The sequence below is a fragment of the Coffea arabica genome, chromosome 10e (genome assembly GCF_036785885.1).
Source record: "Coffea arabica cultivar ET-39 chromosome 10e, Coffea Arabica ET-39 HiFi, whole genome shotgun sequence".
Lineage (NCBI taxonomy): Eukaryota > Viridiplantae > Streptophyta > Magnoliopsida > Gentianales > Rubiaceae > Coffea > Coffea arabica.
Genome location: NC_092328.1, coordinates 44,089,219 through 44,109,231, shown reverse-complemented (window position 1 = coordinate 44,109,231; position 20,013 = coordinate 44,089,219). Strand labels below are relative to the sequence as shown.

Here is a 20,013-nt window from a genome sequence, read left to right as displayed (position 1 = left end):
ATTGGATGAATAACGCAGGTTTTCAAGTTTGTTTACAACATGCTAAGGGGAAGAGAGAGAGGGAGGGATTCGGAGAGGGAGAGAGAAAGATAAGAAGAAGAAGCAAAGAATATATATACATATATATATATATATGTATATATGCATATATATATGTCTATATATATATATGCATATACGCATATGAACATATACATATACATATATTAATAATTTTGCTCAGATTAATTTAACCTAGTTTAAATGCTACTTTTTAGCAAATTAGATTCCTTCGTGTTTGATAAATATTGTTTATGCATGACCAAGGATGATGATGCCTAAAATTTCTAAGTTTATATTCTAGAAATTCTAATTGAGCTTCACACTGTTCTACTGATTTTAATTGATTGAGTACGTGTGTAAAAGAGAAATATTTCCCGTGCTTAAATTTTCTGCTGCAATAATTTTACTTGTCCAATCAATAATTGGTAATAAAAAAAAGTACCAAGTGATTGACATGCAGGTCCCTTGATAGGGACTGAGCCACGGTGCCAGCAGTTTTTCCACTCCAATCTTATCTCAAATCAGTAGCCTAAAAGTAAACTGCAGGTAGTAGCTGATTTTCCAGGAAATTCAAGAGAAGCCCCCCAAGCAAGTGGCAACTGCTTGGAAATTGGAACTGTCTTCGTTCATACCTTGAATATCATATGTTGTTGTTTACTAGGAATGCTTTTCTGAGCCCAATATTGACATCATCTCATAGTTTCAGATTTCCAAGTACACCAATTTTCCTGCTCCAATTCCTTTCCTGAGTTCTAACTTCCAACTATGGATAAACTGAGAAACGTTCTGCCGTTCTATAAACGAAAGGATGAGAAGGAGCACTTTCGCCACAATGGAAGTTTACTGCTGGAGGGACTAATTGGTTGTTTTGGTGGGCGGTACGAGCTTCCCATTCGAAGCTTCAGTGCCGGAGAAGTCATCAGGGCAACCAATAACTTTTCAGAACAGGTCAATCGTATTGCCCATGATGGTTCGAAGTTTTTCAGAGGAAATTTGCAAGACCGGCCCATTTTGGTTAAATTTGGTGGGATAGGAAGAAGAGGGACTCCAGCCTGGGTTGAGTTTATCATTCGTGGCATAGTTGTCAATTCACAAATGAGTCACCTCAAGAATGTCTTACATCTTATAGGCTGCTGTTTGGAATTCGAGCTTCCTGCTGTGGTGTATGATTATACTCCTGGGATGGAATCTCTTACTCATTCCCTCAGCTATCCCCGTAATGGTAAACTACTTTCTTGGAAAAGTAGAATAAAGATTGCAAGTGACATAGCCAACGTCTTGCTTTATCTTCATACAACATTTCCTTCACCAATCATTTTTCGGGATTTGACATTAGCCAGCGTGATATTGGACAATAGCGGAGTAGCTAAATTATTTGGCTTTGAATATTCGATATCCCTTCCCCCTGGAGAAAAGAAGGTTGAAGATGAGCCTCGTGGCACTTATGGATACCTCGACCCTGAATACATGATGTCAGGCTTTGTGACCGAGAAGAGTGATGTGTTCAGCTTAGGGATATTTATCCTTCTGCTAATTACTGGAGAAACACGTGTGTTCAAGGACGGTGAATCAATAGTAACTTGTGTCAAACGCCGCTTAGAGAATGATCCACTCAAACATGTTCTGGATCCCAAGAGTTTTGAAGAGGAAGGCTACAACGAACATGAGATAGAGCAGCATTTGTTGCCTTTTACTAATCTTGCTTTGAGATGTACAGAAGAAAAAGGAGAAGATAGGCCAGATATGATCGAGGTTGCAAAACAGCTCCGCCAAATCGAGAAGTCTCTGCGCAATTATTAGCTCTACCATCCTCATTTATCTAGCCGGTGGGATCAATGATTTGATGCTCTTGCCATCTTTTTTGATCTCGTAATGTCTGTGTGTAGTGTTTCCTTTATCCCTATTCAGACATCTCCAGATGTCAGGATCTGTGCTTATTTTGCAAATCTCTGAAGTATGTTCTGGATTTTTACACCCTTCCTTGTCTCTAGTAGCTATTAATGAAATTGAATAAGATTTTGAACTGCAACTGTCTATACAAAAATTGTTCTTTTGGAATTTCTTCATCTCTCTCCTAGGAATATTTTTACACCAGGTGATTGAAACTATACTGCCATAAAGTCCAAAGAAAACTACTTATAGGACAGTAAAGGGTAATTAGCTTGGACTTCATTATTAGACAATTACTTGCATATCAACTTTCAAGCCAAGTCGGAAAAGTGAACAAGTCATGATTCAAACTGCCGAGTACCATTCTAGTTTTGCATCAACCTGGATCTGATTGGATAAAATTGCAGGACACCACTTGATATTTGTGCTGTTGACTTGAAGATATATGTATAATCCATGTCAAGCTAGTTTTATTGGAAACCGAGTAGAAGCTCGCAATTAATGGTAGGATGTTTCTTTGCACATGCCTTCTATATCTATTTCCATCCGATTGTAGCAGCCATACAAGTTTGAGATACAAGCATATGCTTCATGACACTGTGTTATTTGTATGTTCTGAGATGTAAAGTTGCTTCTCACAGAAATACTAGAAGTCCTCTACGGAACAAACCATAAATGTCCTACCGTTTCTTAAACCAAGTAAGGATAAAGAAGAAAGCAAACAATCATATTTTTCAAGAATGGAAGTTCAGAATAGAAGGACATTGTTGCTTCTTTAATTTGTTGGATGGCACAACCTCCAATTCAAAGCTTTGCTGCCAAGGAACTCATAAGTGCAATCAACAAATTTTCTGGAGGTGTTCATTAAATTAACATCACTGGCATGTTTGCAGGTAATTTGAAAGAACAAGCAGTTGTAGCTTAATTTGTACTGGACTAAAAATAATTCTTCTTGGTATAAATGAAACTAAACTGGCCCTATTCGAATTATACGCAACATAGAAATTTGTTCACAAGTGAGACACCCCAGTCCTCAAGAATGTTTTCCTGTTTATTGGCTGCTGATTAGAATTTGAATCTTCAGCTTTCGTGCATGATTTTGTTCCTGGAACTGAATACCTTACTATTCCTCTCCACCATCTTAACGATGGTAAACTATTATCTTGAAAGAATATTATAATGTTTGGAATTGGTTTTGCCAATTTCTTGCTTTCACATCATTCTGCAATTTCTACATCTATCGTCTGCGGGAATTCAACAATAATGAGGAGATAAATTGATCATTGCAGTGTTGCTAAACCGTTTGACTTTGGATTATCCGCTTCCCTTCCTCCTGGAGAATCAGAGGTACACAAGCAGCTGAAGTGGACTCATGTTTACTCAGATCCTCCATACTTTGTCATATATTTTTACAAGAGGGCTGCTGACAGCGTCTGCGTGCTTACTTTCATGCTCTTTAGTGGAGAAACAGATGCAATCAAGTTTGATCAACAAATTGGGAGTACAAAAGAATATCCAGGATCATTAATGGTTTATAGAAAATAATCAATTCAATCAAGTTGTGGATCTTAATATGCTCCAAGGGCATTGTCATTAAAATGAGCATGTTGTACAACAGAAGTTGCTAGGTTTCTTGGATATAGATAGACACACACATATAGACGTAATTACAAAGTGGAGTGAGTGACAAAGCAAATGCCCCAATTAGGAGACACTGATGATCATAGCTGAAAGGTTTCAACCATCATGGGCCTAGTGTAAAAATTGCAAAATATGCATTGGATTGTCTTTAAGTCGTAGAATGAATGGAGGGGTTCAATTCCAATGTGAAGAATCATAGGCGTGTAGTTTCTCTAGGAAGCTGCTCAGTACAACTCGTCATTTTCAAGTGCATGTGCTCAATTTTTTGTTGTGAGCGTTTACTTTCTCTCTTTTTGGAGTTTTATATGTTTAATTGATACAATAAAAATTGTGAGTTTTCTATTGCAATATTTTCTCAATTGCTATTGTGTGAATATGGAAATTTCATTATGGAATACATGATATATATGAATATCCATAGGAACCTTTTTACATTTTCTAACTATACTTGTAAAATCTGATGTTCATGGCTACAGGTGGTTAAATTGCAACTAAAGATTATCTATTGACTACAATTTCATGACCAAGGTAGGATCTAAATCTGACCTTGTAGTTTATGCATGTTAATTGTTGATTGGATATGGTTATGATTGTGTTATAATGGTATAGTAACAAAAGGTAATGATATTTTTGCTATTGTTGTTGTGTGTGATTATCTATTACAATCCTATTTCTTTTCCTTATAAATTTCTTTTCCTTTATAAGTTTGTTGATTTGGCCAATTTACTTATAATTTCATGCACTTAAACTGATTCAATTAAACCAATTACCATGCAATTTTAACTCTACTATCTTTTTTATAAATTTTTTGGAATAAATATTTTATCATATACGTTAAAACTCCCGTACTTAGCGATGGCGAAAAGGTAGACATCATGGGCCTGGATCTGTTTTTTCAGGTAGGCTGTCAACCTCAAAATGGGCTTGGATCTCTACTATGGAATACCAAAGATTTAGCAAATAGTGACACTCCAAACATCATGTAGACTACAAAGTAAAACTACCAAGCAAAAAGACACTCTACTTATTATTAATGGAATTCTACCTCCTTTATAGTATTACTTGCAAAAAGGCATGAAGGAAATGGAATGCAATTAAGAGACAGTAGAGTTCCAATATCATCTCCTATTCTAAATTTTGCAACTTTTTTCTGCTGCAATAATTTTACTTGTCCAATCAATAATTGGTAATACAAAATGTACCAAGTGATTGACATGCAGGTCCTTTGATAGGGACTGAGCCAGCAGTCTTTCCGCTCCAAATCTACCTCAAATCAGTAGCCTAAAAGTAAAACTGCAGATAGTAGCAGATTTTCCAGGAAATTCAGGAGAAGCTCCCCAAGCAAATGGCAACTGCTTGGAAATTGGAACTGTCTTCGTTCATACCTTGAATATCATATGTTGTTTACTAGGAATGCTTTTCTGTGCCCAATATTGACATCATCTCATAGTTTCAGATTTCCAAGTACACCAATTTTCCTACTCCAATTCCTTTCCTGAGCTTTAACTTCCAACTATGGATAAACTGAGAAATGTTTTTCCGTTCTATAAACGAAAGGATGAGAAGGAAGAGAGTTTATCATCACACTTCTGCCAAAATGGAAGTTTACTACTGAAGGAACTAATTGCTTGTTTTGGTGGGCGGTACGAGCTTCCCATCCGAAGTTTCACTGCCGGAGAACTCATCAGGGCAACCAATAACTTTTCAGAACAGGTCAATCATATTGCCCTTGATGATTGGAAGTTTTTCAGAGGGAATTTGCAAGACCGGCCCATTTTGGTTAAATTTGGTGAGGTAGGAAGGGAGTTTCCAAGAATCACTGAGTTTGTCATTCGTGAGATAGTTGTCAATTCACAAATGGGTCACCCCAAGAATGTCTCACATCTTATAGGCTGCTGTTTGGAATTCGAGCTTCCTGCTGTGGTGTATGCTTATGCTCCTGGGATGGAATCTCTTACTCATTCCCTCAGCTATCCCCGTAATAGTAAACTACTTTCTTGGAAGAGTAGAATAAAGATTGCAAGTGACATAGCCAACGTCTTGCTTTATCTTCATACAGCATTTCCTTCACCAATCATTTTTCGGGATTTGAAATTAGCCAGGGTAATATTGGACAATAGCGGAGTAGCTAAATTAGTTGGCTTCATGGTTCAAAGTCACGGTCGCGGTCGCGGTCGCGGCCTGGAACGTTCCACATCGGTCTCGGCATATCGGTCACGGTCTCGATGAGACGCAAATTTTAAAGTATTTAATATTCTAAAAATTGTTAATAATATAAAAAAGTATGCTAAATAAAAAAAATTAAAAAATAGCAAAAGAAAAGGCCAAGTCAATCCGTCGCGGTGTGACTTGGCTGATTTCTCGTCTTGACTCGGGATAACTCGGTGTGACTCGGCCGAGTCAATCCGTCGCGGTGACGACTCGGCTGATTTCTCGGCGAGTCAAGTATTTCGGTATCGTTTCGTCACGGTATCGTATCGGCAGGGGCCGAGACGGTGACGACTCGGCCGAGTCGTCTCGGTCTCGGCCGAGACTTCGAACCATGGTTGGCTTTGACCTTTCGATATCCCTTCCCCCTGGAGAAAAGAAGGTTGAAGATGAGATTTGTGGCACTTTTGGATACGTCGACCCTGAATACGTCAAGTCATGCTTTGTGACCGAGAAGAGTGATGTGTACAGCTTAGGGGTATTTATCCTTCTGCTAATTTCTGGAGAAACAAGCGTATTAAAGGATGATGAACTAACAGTAGCTTATGTCAAACGCCGCTTTGAGAATGATCCACTCAAACATATTCTGGATCCCAAGAGTTTTGAAGAGGAAGGCTACAACGAACATGAGATAGAGCAGCATTTGTTGCCTTTTACTAATCTTGCTTTGAGATGTACAGAAGAAAAAGGAGAAGATAGGCCAGATATGATCGAGGTTGCAAAACAGCTCCGCCAAATCGAGAAGTCTCTGCACAATTATTAGCTCTACCATCCCCATTAATCTAAGCTTTGGGATCAATGGTTTGATGTTTTTTGCCATCTTTTTTAATCTCGCAATGTCTGTGTGTTGTGTTTCCTTTATCCATATTCAGACATCTCCAGATGTCAGAATCTGTGCTCATTTTGCAAATCTCTGTAAGTATGTTCTGGATTTTTACACCCTTCCTTGTCTCTAGTAGCTATTAATGAAATTGAATAAGATTTTGAGCTGCAACTGTCTATACAAAAATTGTTCTTTTGGATTTTCTTCATCACTCTCCTAGGAATATTTTTATACCAGGTGATTGAAACTATACTGCCATAAAGTCCAAAGGAAACTACTTATAGGATAGTAGAAGTAACCGGCTTATACTTCATTGTTAGACAATTGCTTGCAGTCAACTTTCAAGTGAGTCGGAAAAGTGAATAAGCTCATGATTCGAACTTCAAGTACCATTCTAGTTTTACATCAATATGGTTCTGATTGGATATCATCATAAGGTTACTGGATACATAGTAATATTTGGTTAGAATCGCAGGTCGCCACTTGAAATTTGTGCTGTTGACTTGAAGATACAAGTATATACCATGTCAAGCTAATTTCACAGGAAACCGAGTAGAAGCTCGCAATTAATGGTTGGATGTTGCTTTGTACGTGCCTTTTTTGTCAAAGTCAACTATATCTAATGTAGCAGCCATAAGAGTTTAAGGTAATCAAAGGCTAATCTATCCATTTTCGTTATTTTGAAGCTCAGATACAAGCATATGCTTCATTGCATTGTATTTTTCTGTAGGCTCTGAGCTGCAAAGTTGCTTCTCAGAGGGAAACTAAAAATTCTCTTAAGGAACAAATCATAGATGTCCTTGACCAAGGACGGCAAACTATCATTTTTCAATAATGGAAGCTCAGAACCAGGGGAGCTTTTTGTTTCTTTAATTTGCTGGACGACACAAATTTCCTACTCAAAGCTTTACTGCCAAGGAACTCATAAGGGCAATCAACATATTTTCTCAAAATGACTTGAAAATAACATTACTAACATGTTTGCAGGTAATTTGAAAGAACGAGCAGTTTTAGCTTAATTTTATACTGGACTAAAAATTTTCTTCTTGGTATAAATGAACCCGCCCCTATTCAAATAATACGCAACATAGTAACTTGTTCACAAATTGAGCTACCTCAAGAATGTCGTACTGCTTATTGGTGCTGTTTAGAATTATAATCTCCAGCTCTCGTGCATGATTTTGCTCCTCGAACTGAATTTCTTAGTAATCGTCTCCACCATCCTAATGATTGCCAATGTTTGCAACTGGTATTGCCAATTTCTTGTGTCCACTTCATTCTGCAATTTCTACACCTATGATCTGTGGAATTTAACAATATATGAGGTGATAAATTGATCAATGTGGTGTTGCTAAATTGTTCGACTTTGGATTATCCATTTCCCTTCCTCCTAGAGAATCAGAAGTGGAAAATCAGCTGAAGTGGACTCATGTTTACTAGCTCAGATCCTCCATGCTAAGTCCAATGTTTTTACAAGGAAGAGGGATGGTTACAGCGTTGGTATGCTTGTGCTCATGCTCTTTACTGGAGAAACAGATGCAATCAAGTTTGATCTAGAATTGGGAGAAAGAAATAATATGCAGGATCATTAAAGGGTAAGTAGAAAATGATCAATTCAATCAAATTGTGGATCTTAATATGTTCCAAGAGCATTGTTATTAAAATGAGCATGAGGTACAGCAGAAGTTGCTAGGTTTCTTGGATATTGATTTGAGAAAAACAGAACATCAATAATGGATAGGCTAGATATGATTGAAGTTGAAAAGGAACTCCATGAAATGAAAACTCTAACTGTACTTGGCAGATTACCACCACCTGGAATTTAGGACTAGGCTTAAGGGCTTTGTATATGTTATAATTCAGATCATAAAATGCTAAACTTGTTGAAAAGAATAACAAATTGGAATTTTAGAAGTGGTTCGTGAACCATAACCACACAGAAGAAAGAAAAGAGATCCTCTTTGGTTGGCTTTTTTGTTTCATTCTTTTTGCAGTGCATTACAAATTGACTCATGTTTTCCTTCAACTCGATATCAGTTAATTTTAACGATGACTCATGGATCTGTTTTCCTTCAACTTGCAACCTTTTTGCAGTGCAAAGCAAATGGTTTGATTAATGTCTTGCTTGATAACACATTAGATAACAGTCTAGCCAATGGTTAGAGAAACTTACCTTTGGCTCCTTGTCATTCAACTTAATAAACTATTAATTTGTAATCAGAGACATCTCTTTGTACACTTTGAACGAAATTACAATCAGTCAGATTTCAACTGAAGTTGGTGGTTAAATTTCTCGAGTCTAGACTGATAGTATGAACGTTAGGCAACCACTTGGGCATTTCTTGGTTGTTGGTGCATGCTTTTCAAGGTCAAGATCAATCCTGAGAATTTTCTACATAGTAAATTAAGGTTGATTTTAAGAACACACTTTCGGGAATCACATATCTGCAGATCTCATTTTTCTTGTTCTTAATATCCAATTGAGTTCAGTATTCTAAGCTGACAGAGTGAACGTTTCTCAAAACCCCCCTCATCAGCTATACAAGTAGTATAAGGTAACTAAAAGCTCATTTATCTTATGTAGATTTTAAGAATTTGCCCTCAGATATTGATAGCATCCGCATGCCGCATTTCCTGTAATGTGTGGATAAAAGGACTGAAGAATTTCCATTTCTTAGACCATGTTGACGAAATGAAAATGTTAACGAAAATAGAGATGTAATTGGAACAAGCTTGAGTCGTGCTAAACAGCAAAAAATTGGAGGAGGAAAGAATGAGCCACAAAGAAAAGTTCACTGGAACTTATATCGTGTGCGCTTTCTAAAGCAAACTGAGCCGAGCTAGCCCACGCGCAAAGAGCTAATCCATTATGTTTTGCGCTGGATAAGCCCAACTCAACTTCTTCTCATGCAGCGAGATCACATTAATTACCAACTTAACACAAGTTCAATAAGAAGCTAAGTATTATAAAATGATGGAAGTCTCTCTGATTTTTCGATGTGGGACAAAATCTTTTGAAATACACAAATATTTACGAACATTGTTAACTTTTCTTGATCTTGCTTTGAGGTGCACAAAAGATAACGGAATCGATAGGCCAAATATGATTGAAGTTGTGAAGGAGCTTCGTCAAATTTGGAAGCTCATTTTTGTGTATATATATCTTCCCTTAAATCATGATAGCATCTGCTTCATTCCTGTTTATATCTGTTGTTCAAAGATCTGCTGATATAATCTATCTCCTTTCTGAGTTGGAACACCCTTTTGCATTCTGAAGACAATGGCATATGGGTAAAATGAGATAAGTTTTTCCATTTCTTACACCAAAATTAAGAAAGGAGAAGGCAGAAACCTTAGTTTTCTTCTACATAATGGAAGTATATAACTGAAGGATCCAATTTCTTCTTTCAATAAACGCTTCCTTTTCACAGATTTTGCCCTGAAGAAATCATTAGGACAAATAAGAATGTTTTACACAGTTCAGCCAGAGTAAATAGGGGAACATGTTTACAGGTAATTTTCAAGAACTCCCAGCTTTAATCTAATCTCACAAAGGTGGAGGGGGGATTTCTTGGTGGAATAGAATGTCTTCAACAGGATTATCCATCACATAATGATTACTTCACAATTGAGACACACCAAGAATATCTTGCAGCCAGATCCTGAGATGGTGTATGGTTGTGCCCCTGGATTTGAATTTCTTGCTGACCGGCTTAGCCACACTGTCCTGGGAAGGAAGTATAATAAGGTTGCAAGTGAAGTGAAGTTAATCATTTATCAATGCCTGTCATTCAACTTCATACTGCATTTTCACCTGTTATATTTTATGTTTACAGCTTTGGTGAGCTAACGTTCATGCTCTCATAAACCTGGAAAAAGAGGTAAGAGTCATGTATGATAAAAAGCAACAGGAAGATTGATCCGGACCTGCAAATATACATAAACCCACCTTGAGATTTGATCAATTCAACTAAAATGTGGATCCTAAGATTATTGAAAAGAAGGCTATCATGATCATTGGCTAAAGCAGCAGTTGCTAGCATTCTTGGATCTGACTTTGAGATGCTCAGACATATGATGCAAAAGAGTTAAATCAGATATGGAAGTTAAACCTCTGTTGTCCCTTTCATCACCACTCATGAATTTTGGATTGGTAGAAGAGCTTGATGTCTGTTTAGACACTAAAATTAAGTGCATCCTTTTTTTAAAAAAAAAAAAAATTTGTCTGCTTTATCAGGCTCCCAAATTTTCGGAAATTGAAAACCATATTCGGTGAGTTTTTCTTGATTTTAATTAGACAATGATTATTTGAACTACCATATTCCTTGAAATGAAGATTTTGCTTCATCTATGGCCATCTTCCAACAGGAAGATATGTTTTAAACCAAAACGTTTTTCATTCTTATCAAGGCATACTGAATACAAATTGCGAAACGGCTTGCATTCTATCGTTTATCCTTTTCTTTTTCAAGTTTTGTTTTATTTTTCTCGGTAATAGTTTGCAATTCATCCAATTATTTTGGACATGACAATCTTGCACATTGCTTCTTTCCTCAATTCACAAAAAAGCACACTCCTCTGCACATTGATTCTCATTGTTGCAACTATTAGGGTAGATATTCTTGAAAAATGTGAAAGACTTACAGAAAGAGAGATTATTAATCAACATGTGGCAGCTAAAATCCAGCCAATTGATGTGCATATTCAATGATTTTGGACATCTCAAGGCACAGATAACATGAGAAAAAAATTCAGCAAAGATGCAGAAAGATTAGTGTAGTAAGAGTAATTTTAACTACAGAGATAAGGTATTCGCGCCCCATTGTCTGGATTCTGCATTTCCTTCCGTATTCGCCCTGCCACTTGTTGTTTGAGCTCTTTCCTGTCTCCACCAGAAAAAAATAGCCCCATGTTAAACTGCATGATCAGACCATACTGGCTGTCCCTGACTTTCTTGTGATCGTCTCTAAGGCTTCTAGGGCACTGGTGAGTTTCCGGCAATTGCCTCCCACCTCCAAGGTGTAGCTGAAGTTCCTAGCTTCTATATTATCTCCCATAAATTGAAGAAATGCCATACAAACAGGAGCCATGCAAAGTTGCAAAGCTTCAAAATGCAGGCAGAAGCAGTCGGCCAAAACAATTAAAAACCTGAAAAGAGATACAATGTGCAACACGTTCATCATTCACGGTAAAGGAGAAAAGGAGGAAAGTAAAATGCAGTACTTGGCAAAATTCTCTTTAGGCTACCCGCAACCACTGCTAATAATGAGCATTCGGTTCCCCTAGGCCTTATCCTTCTTTCATTTTCTCTAGTTATGTTTTTAATTAAAGAGGGCAGATATTCATTGGAAAGACTAGCACTTACTGACTACTTGGCATTGCAAATCGTATAAATAAGAGCTCTACTGTGGGAGCAAAAAAAATCAGCTCAACAGAAAAAAGGAAATATGAAATGAATTGGTTTTGTATAACTCGATCACCTACATGATTTTTAACTAAATCAGACCATAGCCTGCTCCAAGACTTTAAGCATGTTCAAAGACCCACAAGTTACAACTAACATTTAACATCCATCATAAACACCAAAATAGTTTGGAAGCACTATTTAAGGAAAGTACACAAAAACAAAGTTACCTACAGTTAGCGTCCATGTGGCGGTTTCTACTTCTCAAGGATTAGATTTGACATAAAGCTGATTAAAAGTGCACGTCCACCTTGTGAACATCTCGCATATGTGCAACTAGGTAAGAAATATCCCCAAGAACTGAGCACTCTGAACCAGCGTATGGATGGTTGTAAGGTCTGAATTTACAAACAGCCTCATGTTTCAGCTTATGTAATAAGGAATATCTCAGGGCATCCAAGGAAGCAATACTTGGGTGGAAGTTCAAGTGATTCAGCCACTTTCTCTAGTGCTAAACATCTTATATCACCAATACATGTTGGATAGCGATTATGTGCCCTCACTTTACAGGCAGAACAGAGTGTATGCCCATTGTGTCACTGCAGTAAACAACAGTATGCTTGCTTAAAAAGCATGTTATAAGAGAATCCGTGCAATGATAAACAAGGAAAACCAGTATCTTTCTGGGATACCAGTTAAGATGCTACAAGATCCTAAACAAGATTAAAACAAACCACTTTCAATAGATTAAATCCTAAAAACACACGAAGAGAGGCAGAGAGAGACAGAGAGATTGGAATCATTCAAGCAACTCACAGGAAAATAACCAAAAAAGAAATGACATGAAACATGTAATAAACAGCTAGAAAATAAATGTAAATAGTGGAGCATCATTAACAGCTAAACATGCCACAAGAGGGTCTAGAATGCTTCTAGCACTCAAGTACTTACACATGCACTCATATACCCATCTCTCTTTCATGAGGATGTATCTTTATTTTAATTTGACCAACTCAGGAGTAATGAAATATAACATGTCCATTAAATTTGGAGAGTCAAACATATGTTATTTCAAGGACAAATTTCCATAGTAAATATTCAATCTTGCATCAGTTAACCCATGAGGAATAAAGATCCAAACTTTGACATAAATTAGGAGGAATGACAGCTACAAGAGCAAAATAGAGAAAAAGAGAGAAAACAATATAGAGAAAAGAAAAGACCTCACAGATTGGAGGGTACATAAAATTGGTACAAACCCGCTAAGGAGCTCACGGATACTGGGAAAGGGAGGAAAGAGGACCCTACCATTTTGGTTGTTGATGAGATTGACGTTGTGCAATGATTTTGTAGAAGAAGAAAACTGGGAATTAATGTTCAAATGAGAAGAAGAATGGAGGCGAATCTCATCAAACCCGCTAAGGTTACAGAATCAAGGAAACAAAGTGCAAAGAAAATTCCCATTGAATGAATGAAATATCCGTCATACAGTACATTCAATATGACACAAATCCAAGAGAATCCCTACATTTTGTATGATTTACTGAACTCACCATTATCAGAGATGTATTTCCATCTACCATTGGTTTGGAAATGCTTCCTTGTAATTTGACTCCTCTTCCACAGTTAACTGTTTTACTGTAGCATCCTTAGCACGGGTACTCAGTAGCTTCTGGGCTAGCCTGTCTTTAGTAGTTTCTTTCCTTTTCAGCATGGATGCGAGAGTGTCTCTCTTGTTTCTAGGCAAAGATCTTGGGCCGCTGACTGCCTCTGTATCCTCACCAATATATGAAGATCTTGAAGTTGAAGCAAGTGCAGCATCACGTAGAACTGCTTCATTGTGTTCTCTAACTTTTGCAAGCTTTGCTCTTTTCAAATCCTGTTTGTCATGGTGTCTCTTCTTAGCTGCCTCTTTGTCTCTCTCACGAACATTTCTCACAGCCTGCTTGACTAGCTTCTCAACTAAATCAGGACTCATCTCTTCCCCTGAGGAGTTACCGCCCCCCAACTCAGGACTTGAAGTCAGATTGATTGGTCTCCCTTCATCATCCCGAGGAATGATTGGTCCATGAAATGGACAAACTCTCAAGTCTTTTCTTGGACAAAGGCCCCCCTTCTTCAATGGGGCCCGACATGGTTGGATCTCAACAGGTTCCTCTTTGTAAACAATTGCCTGAAGATTCAACTCAGCAATTTTTTCTGCCGGAATCACTGCATCATAGTCTACCCTACCCCAATGATTTTCAATTTCTAAACCCCTCTGATTAGCCAATACATCTTGGTTTGAGCCCCAGTTATCCAAGAAAGAACCCCACGTCAGAACTGGGGCTTCAGCCATTAGCTTGCTCCTCACAGGATTAGGTTCCATATGACTGTAGCCACCATCCAGTTTCTTGGCAGCTACCAACTTAGATTTGCTGCCTTCAGAAGCTTTGCCTTCAAACTTACTGGAAGTGGATGCAACACATAACTCGCTCTTTTTCTCTTCAATAAATGATTCAACATTTGCATGTGATTCCAGAGTACCCTCTTCCCAAATATCTTCTTCCTCAGAAGTTGTACTTTTAGGAAGAGCACAACCTGAAACTTCACATTTTCTCTTCACCGATTGAAGGTGATTTCGAATATCTATGAGCTCCTTCAATGTGTTGTCTCGGAACCTGCTATCTGCCCCTTCCACCCTTATGAGGACAGAGGTCCATTCTTGCACTGCAGCCAAATGCTTTGTTACTAGAACTTTGTATAGTTCTCTCAATGCATCAAAAATTACCTTATTCTCACTATTCTCTTGAAGCTTTTCACCTTCTCTCAAGGAGTCTAGACGAATTTGTCGCAGTTCGGCATTGTGGAATTCTTCTATTTCCTCTTCATCCACAGGAACCAAAGGCACATTATCATCTTTATTTTGAATAATGTCCAGACATTCACTAATTTCATCAACTGTTGACTGAATATCATCTCTGATTGATGGCAGATTTTCCTTCAAGCTTTCAAACTTCTTCAGCAATATTTCTTTTGTCCTAATCTCTTTTTCCCTCCTTTCCTGCTGAATCCGAGCAGCATTTGCTTGCAAATTAGGGAATTGATAGCGAAGGGTATTCTTCAGATAGTCATACCCTAGCCTCAGCTGCCTGTAATGTATACCAAATAATGTGTTCCATTTCTCCAAGAACTCAATAGCCTTTGAACGCAGAACAGATGCAACAGCAGCAGGAGCTGGCAGCGGCAGATTCCTCCTGAATCCTACACTTAATGTGAGCAACTGATCTAGGTTCTCAACAAGAAGAGTTCTGAAAAGCTTTGACCGCATGAACAACTCATCTATTATGAGAAGTGCAAGGTATCGTACCTGTACAACAAGTTGAATATGTTTAGTTCCACCATGCAATTTTACTCCTGTATCATGGGATGGAATTTTGAGTAGAATGGAGATGTAAGATTTAAAAAGGACTAAAAATAACACAACCCAATTTCTCTCTATGAAACAATAGTAATGTCATATCAGACAGCAAATGCCTTCTGGAGAAAGCAAAGGCTATCACTCCAGCTTCCACATAATTTTTCATTTTCTTCTGTTTTATCCATTCATGCACACAAATCCATAGCTGAGAATCAGATCTGTTTCATTGTTCTTCTGTTCTCTCTCTCTCTCTCTCTCTCTCTCACACACACACACACACACACAAAGACACAAGTTTTTTACTGGCTTTAGCTATAACACAGTCTCTTCAAAATGAGCTGAGCTGAAAATGGATTATAGGAGAATTATCAAAGGCTTTGACTACAAGTCAGAACTTATGCAACTTACTATGTTTTCTGGGAAAGCATCCAACCCTCAGCCTTCTTTTTGGCAATTAAGAAAAATATTCCTCTCCTGAAGCCATTTTTTACATCATAAACTAATTTTCCCAAATTTGTCAGCAATACTCTTGTGTCAACGGGCGCATCCTAACTTTTTCAGCAAAATAGTACATGTTCCAACTCAAGACACTAGATTTAGTAAATATAGCAAAAGAACAACAAATTATTCAATCACATGCAATTTTTACGTAAATTTATCAGCAACCACATTACACTTAGTTACCCAAGCTTTTCCTTTTCGTTTTAGCTAAATACTCATTCCTACCTAGTTAATACATGATACCACAGAATTCAATAATATTTCACATCAAATAGAGTTATAACATCCTATACCTACTTGAAAAGCACTAATTTAGTAAGATTTATGTAGGCATATTGTAGTTTCCAGAAGATTATAAAAAAGCCAGCACTAATTTAGCAAAAAATCAGCAGCCCGATCTTGCTCCACTAGTAGACAAATAAAGCAGACACCTAGACATTCATGAATTAGAAAAGAAATAGGAAAGAAGAAGAAGGATAAAAAGAAGACACTACCACAAACAAAGCTTATGAATCTCAAATACTATCAAAATCCTCAAGCTTCTTCATCAAAGTTAAAACTTTTCTTTTCTAAAACCTTTACCGAGTAAATATGTGCAATGTTGAGATCAACCTTCGACCACCACCACAAAATTGATAACATAATTGCAAAGATAATAGAAAGAAATTTCCTAAAAACCAAAAAAAAATAAATACATAAAGAGAAAAATGAAGCACCTGAGAGTGGTCGCGTTTCATGAGGGACGTTAGGGTTTGGGCGGCGAGTCGGAGCTCGGAATCGGAGTAACGAACAGCTGATTTAATGGCTTTGAGAAGGCGAGGGTCCACTTCTGGCCTCGTAGAATTCGTAGCTTTTTCTATCAAACCGACCACCACCACCTTCCCTTCTCTTCCCCCCTCCCCTTCCTCCCGCGCCTCCTCCTCCATTTTTGAGGTTTTCATTTTGCTTAGGACTAGAATAGTACGCATAAATTTTCCCGGGATTACATCCCAGTTTTCTGTTTTCGGAAAGGGTTGAAAGGTCAGCGGACGTTTTAATATTACCATTAAATCCTCACCGCCCAAAAAAATTTTTTAAGTATTTTCATTTGAGTGTCTCAACTTTTAGGATTTTACTAGCAAGTAAACTTTTACTATAAGTTATTGCTTCTTTTGGTGCACGTAATGAACTTCCTGTCCGAAGCTTCACAGCTGAAGAAATCATGAGGGCAACCAAGAACTTTTCAGAACCAGTCCGTCGCCTGTTTGGCTGATAAGTTTTTGGCCAATTTTGTCAGCTACAAATTTTTTTAACAATTTTAGCAACAGTAACCTCAAAAAATTTTTCAAAAACTTTAAACTATACTTCAATATATTCAAAAATTTACACAGTTTAAAAAATTTTTCTACAACTTCTACAGTAAATTACAGTAAAGTCTTTGATAAACACTCAAAAAACTCATTTGTCAAACACGGTACAAGATTGATAATATATTCACAGGAAACATGGTAAAATGCCCGGTTTATTCAATTTTTTTTTCTTGACTGGGTAGTAGAGCTTCATGTGCTTTTCTTACACTAGAAAAAAGCTACATTACTGTTCTGAAATTAGTCATATGCTAAACAATATTTTAGACTGTGTATTCACGAAACCCCTTTCAATCCAAGAGTAAGTTTAGTACTAGATTACTTCTATTTAAACTTTCAAGCCAAGTGGAAAAAGTGAAGAGATTATGATCCAAACTTCAATTACCTTTTAAGTTTTTTTTTTTTTCCATCAATATGGTTCTGCTTGGATATCATCGTTGGGTTGGTATATACATAGTACTGTTTTGTTAATGTAGCAGGTTGCCACTTGATATTTATGCTGTTGACCTGAAGACATATGTGTATACTCAATGTCAAGCTAGTTTTACATGAAAACCAAATAGAAGCTGGCAGAGAACTGGTTGGATGTTTCTTGGTACATGCCTTCCTTGTCAAAGTCAACCATGTCTATCTATGTTAGTATATTGTGACTTTCCATCCAATTGTAGCAGCCATGTAAGTTTGAGATAATCGAAGGTTAATTTTGACACGAAATGAAATCTAAATAAGCATATGGTTCATTCATTATTGTGTTTATTTCTATGTTCTGATCTTTGAAGTCCCATTCCAGAGAAAACAGAAAAATCCTTCATGGAACAAATCATCAAAGTTTTACCATTTCTTAAACCAAGAAGGGAGAAAGAAGAAGACAAGCTATCATATTTTTTCAAGAATGGAAGTTCAACATTGGAGGAGGTTATTGCTTCTTTTGGCGGACGGTACGAACTACCTATCCGAAGCTTTGCTGCCGAGGAACTCATCAAGGCAACCAACAAATTTTCTGAACGAGTTCGTAGTACTAACATTGGTGATATGTTTGCAGGTAATTTGAAAGAACGACCAGTTTTAGTTAAATTTTATAGTGGGCTGACAAAGAATTCTTCTTGGAATGAAACTGCCCCTGATAGAATTATTCGCGATATAGTGGTTACTTCACAAGTTAGCCACCTCAAGAATGTCTTGCAGCTTGTTGGCTGCTGCTTGGAATTTGCGTATCCAGCTATGGTGTATTATTATGCTCCTGGATCTGAGTTTCTTACCAATCGTCTGCGCCTTCCTAATAATGATGGTAAACTACTATCTTGGAAGAATAGACTGACAATTGCGACTGGTATTGCCAATGTTTTGCTTTATCTTCATTCTGCGTTTTCTGCACCCATCATTTTTGGGAATTTAACCATAAATAAGGTGATAATCGACCGAAGCGGTATAGCTAAATTGTTTGACTTCGGCTTATCTATTTCCCTTCCTCCTGGAAAATCAGAGGTGGAAAATCAGCTGAAATGGATACATGTTCCGTCTGGCCCTCAATGCTTCAAGTCAAATATTGTTACTCTAAAGAGTGATGTCTACAGCTTTGGTGTGCTTATGCTCATGCTCTTTACAGGAGAAACGGATGCAATCAAGTATGATGAAGAAATGGGAGGGAGAATTTACATCCAGGATTATGTTAAGAGGCATATTTTGAACAATCAGTTCAACCAAATAGTGGATCAAAATATGTTCAAACAGCAAGGTAATTATAATGAACCTGAGGTACAGCAGCAGTTGCTTGATTTCCTGGATCTCGCGTTGAGATGCACAGAACATGACCGAGTGGATAGACCAGATATGATTGAAGTTGCAAAGTTGCTCCGTCAAATGGAGAAGTCTGTTCGTTGTTCTTAATTTGCTCTACCACTGCCATGGACTATGGACTGAGGATCAAGTGCTTTATGTTTGTATTTTCACTGTAAAAAGCTTCTGTAATTCATGTTTCAAGTGCACAAAAATAGTTGAGAAATTATACTTGAGTGTTTTTTTTTTTTTTTTTGCAGATAATGATCAAGTATAACCCCAAGAATCAGAAAACCGAACTTGTAATATGTTTTGAATGTAACTGGCACAGTGGTTATCGTGATCAGTCGCTTACAGTCCATCATGACTGATTTTGGAATCTGACTGAAAGTTTTCATTTCTAGAGAAATTAGTACATATAAATAGTTAATTAAATGAGAATTCCAATTTGAAACAAGTATATTTGACTCAAAATAGGCAAGGCATATAAATGTGGCCATTTTCAAGATGTTTTAATAGCTTGAATTGAAGTCAGGGATAACTGCTTGGATATTTCTTGGAACATGCTTTAATGTGCCAAAAGTCAATCCAAATATATCCGATTTGAGTGTGTTGTTTTTGACTAATGGGACGTTCAAATAAATCATCCAAATATATGTGTGTTGTTTTTTACTAATGGGATGTTCAGTTGGATCATACTTCGACGTTTTCATTGTCCAAAGTCCAACCTAGAATGGTTTGTTTACTGAAAGAGAAATCATTTTTGTTTATCTACGTCAGAAGTATCGTACTTTTGTGTCCAATGCAGACTTCACCAGATCAAGATAATCAGTTGTAGTTACAAGGAAGTAAGGTAACAAGAAACCTCATTGATCCCTTGGAGATTTTGACCCTTAAATCTTGATAGTCGATAGTGTCTGCTTCAGTCCTGTTAATTGTTCTTCCTGTGATAATCCAGTTCCCAATTTGAACTGTGAATCAT

General features: G+C 37.3%; 4 protein-coding genes across 7 annotated transcripts; 3 read left to right on the top strand and 1 right to left on the bottom strand.

Annotated features, from left to right (window-relative positions):
• The first annotated feature begins 307 nt into the window (after nucleotides 1–307).
• Nucleotides 308–2,071, top strand: LOC113713408 (serine/threonine-protein kinase ZRK1-like). Its single transcript, XM_027237131.2, has one exon. The coding sequence runs from the start codon at nucleotides 808–810 to the stop codon at nucleotides 1,840–1,842; it is 1,035 nt and encodes a 344-aa protein (XP_027092932.2). The 5' UTR covers nucleotides 308–807; the 3' UTR covers nucleotides 1,843–2,071.
• A 145-nt stretch (nucleotides 2,072–2,216) lies between these two features.
• On the top strand, nucleotides 2,217–6,775 carry LOC113711527 (serine/threonine-protein kinase ZRK1-like). Its single transcript, XM_072067191.1, has 6 exons — nucleotides 2,217–2,436; nucleotides 2,574–2,825; nucleotides 3,222–3,279; nucleotides 4,050–4,101; nucleotides 4,473–5,792; nucleotides 5,953–6,775. Exons 5-6 carry the CDS (start codon nucleotides 5,089–5,091, stop codon nucleotides 6,542–6,544), a joined length of 1,296 nt encoding a protein of 431 aa, XP_071923292.1. The 5' UTR covers nucleotides 2,217–2,436; nucleotides 2,574–2,825; nucleotides 3,222–3,279; nucleotides 4,050–4,101; nucleotides 4,473–5,088; the 3' UTR covers nucleotides 6,545–6,775.
• A 4,469-nt stretch (nucleotides 6,776–11,244) lies between these two features.
• Nucleotides 11,245–16,890, bottom strand: LOC113710933 (UV-stimulated scaffold protein A homolog). Of its 4 annotated transcripts, none has more exons than XR_011821927.1 (4): nucleotides 16,626–16,890; nucleotides 13,562–15,404; nucleotides 12,239–12,607; nucleotides 11,245–11,752 (listed from the first exon to the last, which is right to left on the bottom strand). XR_011821927.1 is itself a non-coding variant. In XM_072067492.1 (3 exons), the coding sequence occupies exons 1-2, from the start codon at nucleotides 16,875–16,877 to the stop codon at nucleotides 13,585–13,587; spliced, it is 2,025 nt and encodes a 674-aa protein (XP_071923593.1). In that variant the 5' UTR covers nucleotides 16,878–16,889; the 3' UTR covers nucleotides 11,245–11,752; nucleotides 13,562–13,584. The 4 variants fall into 4 exon arrangements, 1 of the variants encoding a protein (XP_071923593.1); XR_011821925.1 differs by having other exon boundaries at nucleotides 13,562–15,357; nucleotides 16,626–16,888; XR_011821926.1 differs by having other exon boundaries at nucleotides 12,243–12,607; nucleotides 13,562–15,357; nucleotides 16,626–16,888.
• A 1,088-nt stretch (nucleotides 16,891–17,978) lies between these two features.
• On the top strand, nucleotides 17,979–19,261 carry LOC113711055 (non-functional pseudokinase ZED1-like). The gene has a single exon (XM_027234197.2). The coding sequence runs from the start codon at nucleotides 18,066–18,068 to the stop codon at nucleotides 19,140–19,142; it is 1,077 nt and encodes a 358-aa protein (XP_027089998.1). The 5' UTR covers nucleotides 17,979–18,065; the 3' UTR covers nucleotides 19,143–19,261.
• Nucleotides 19,262–20,013: the final 752 nt, after the last annotated feature.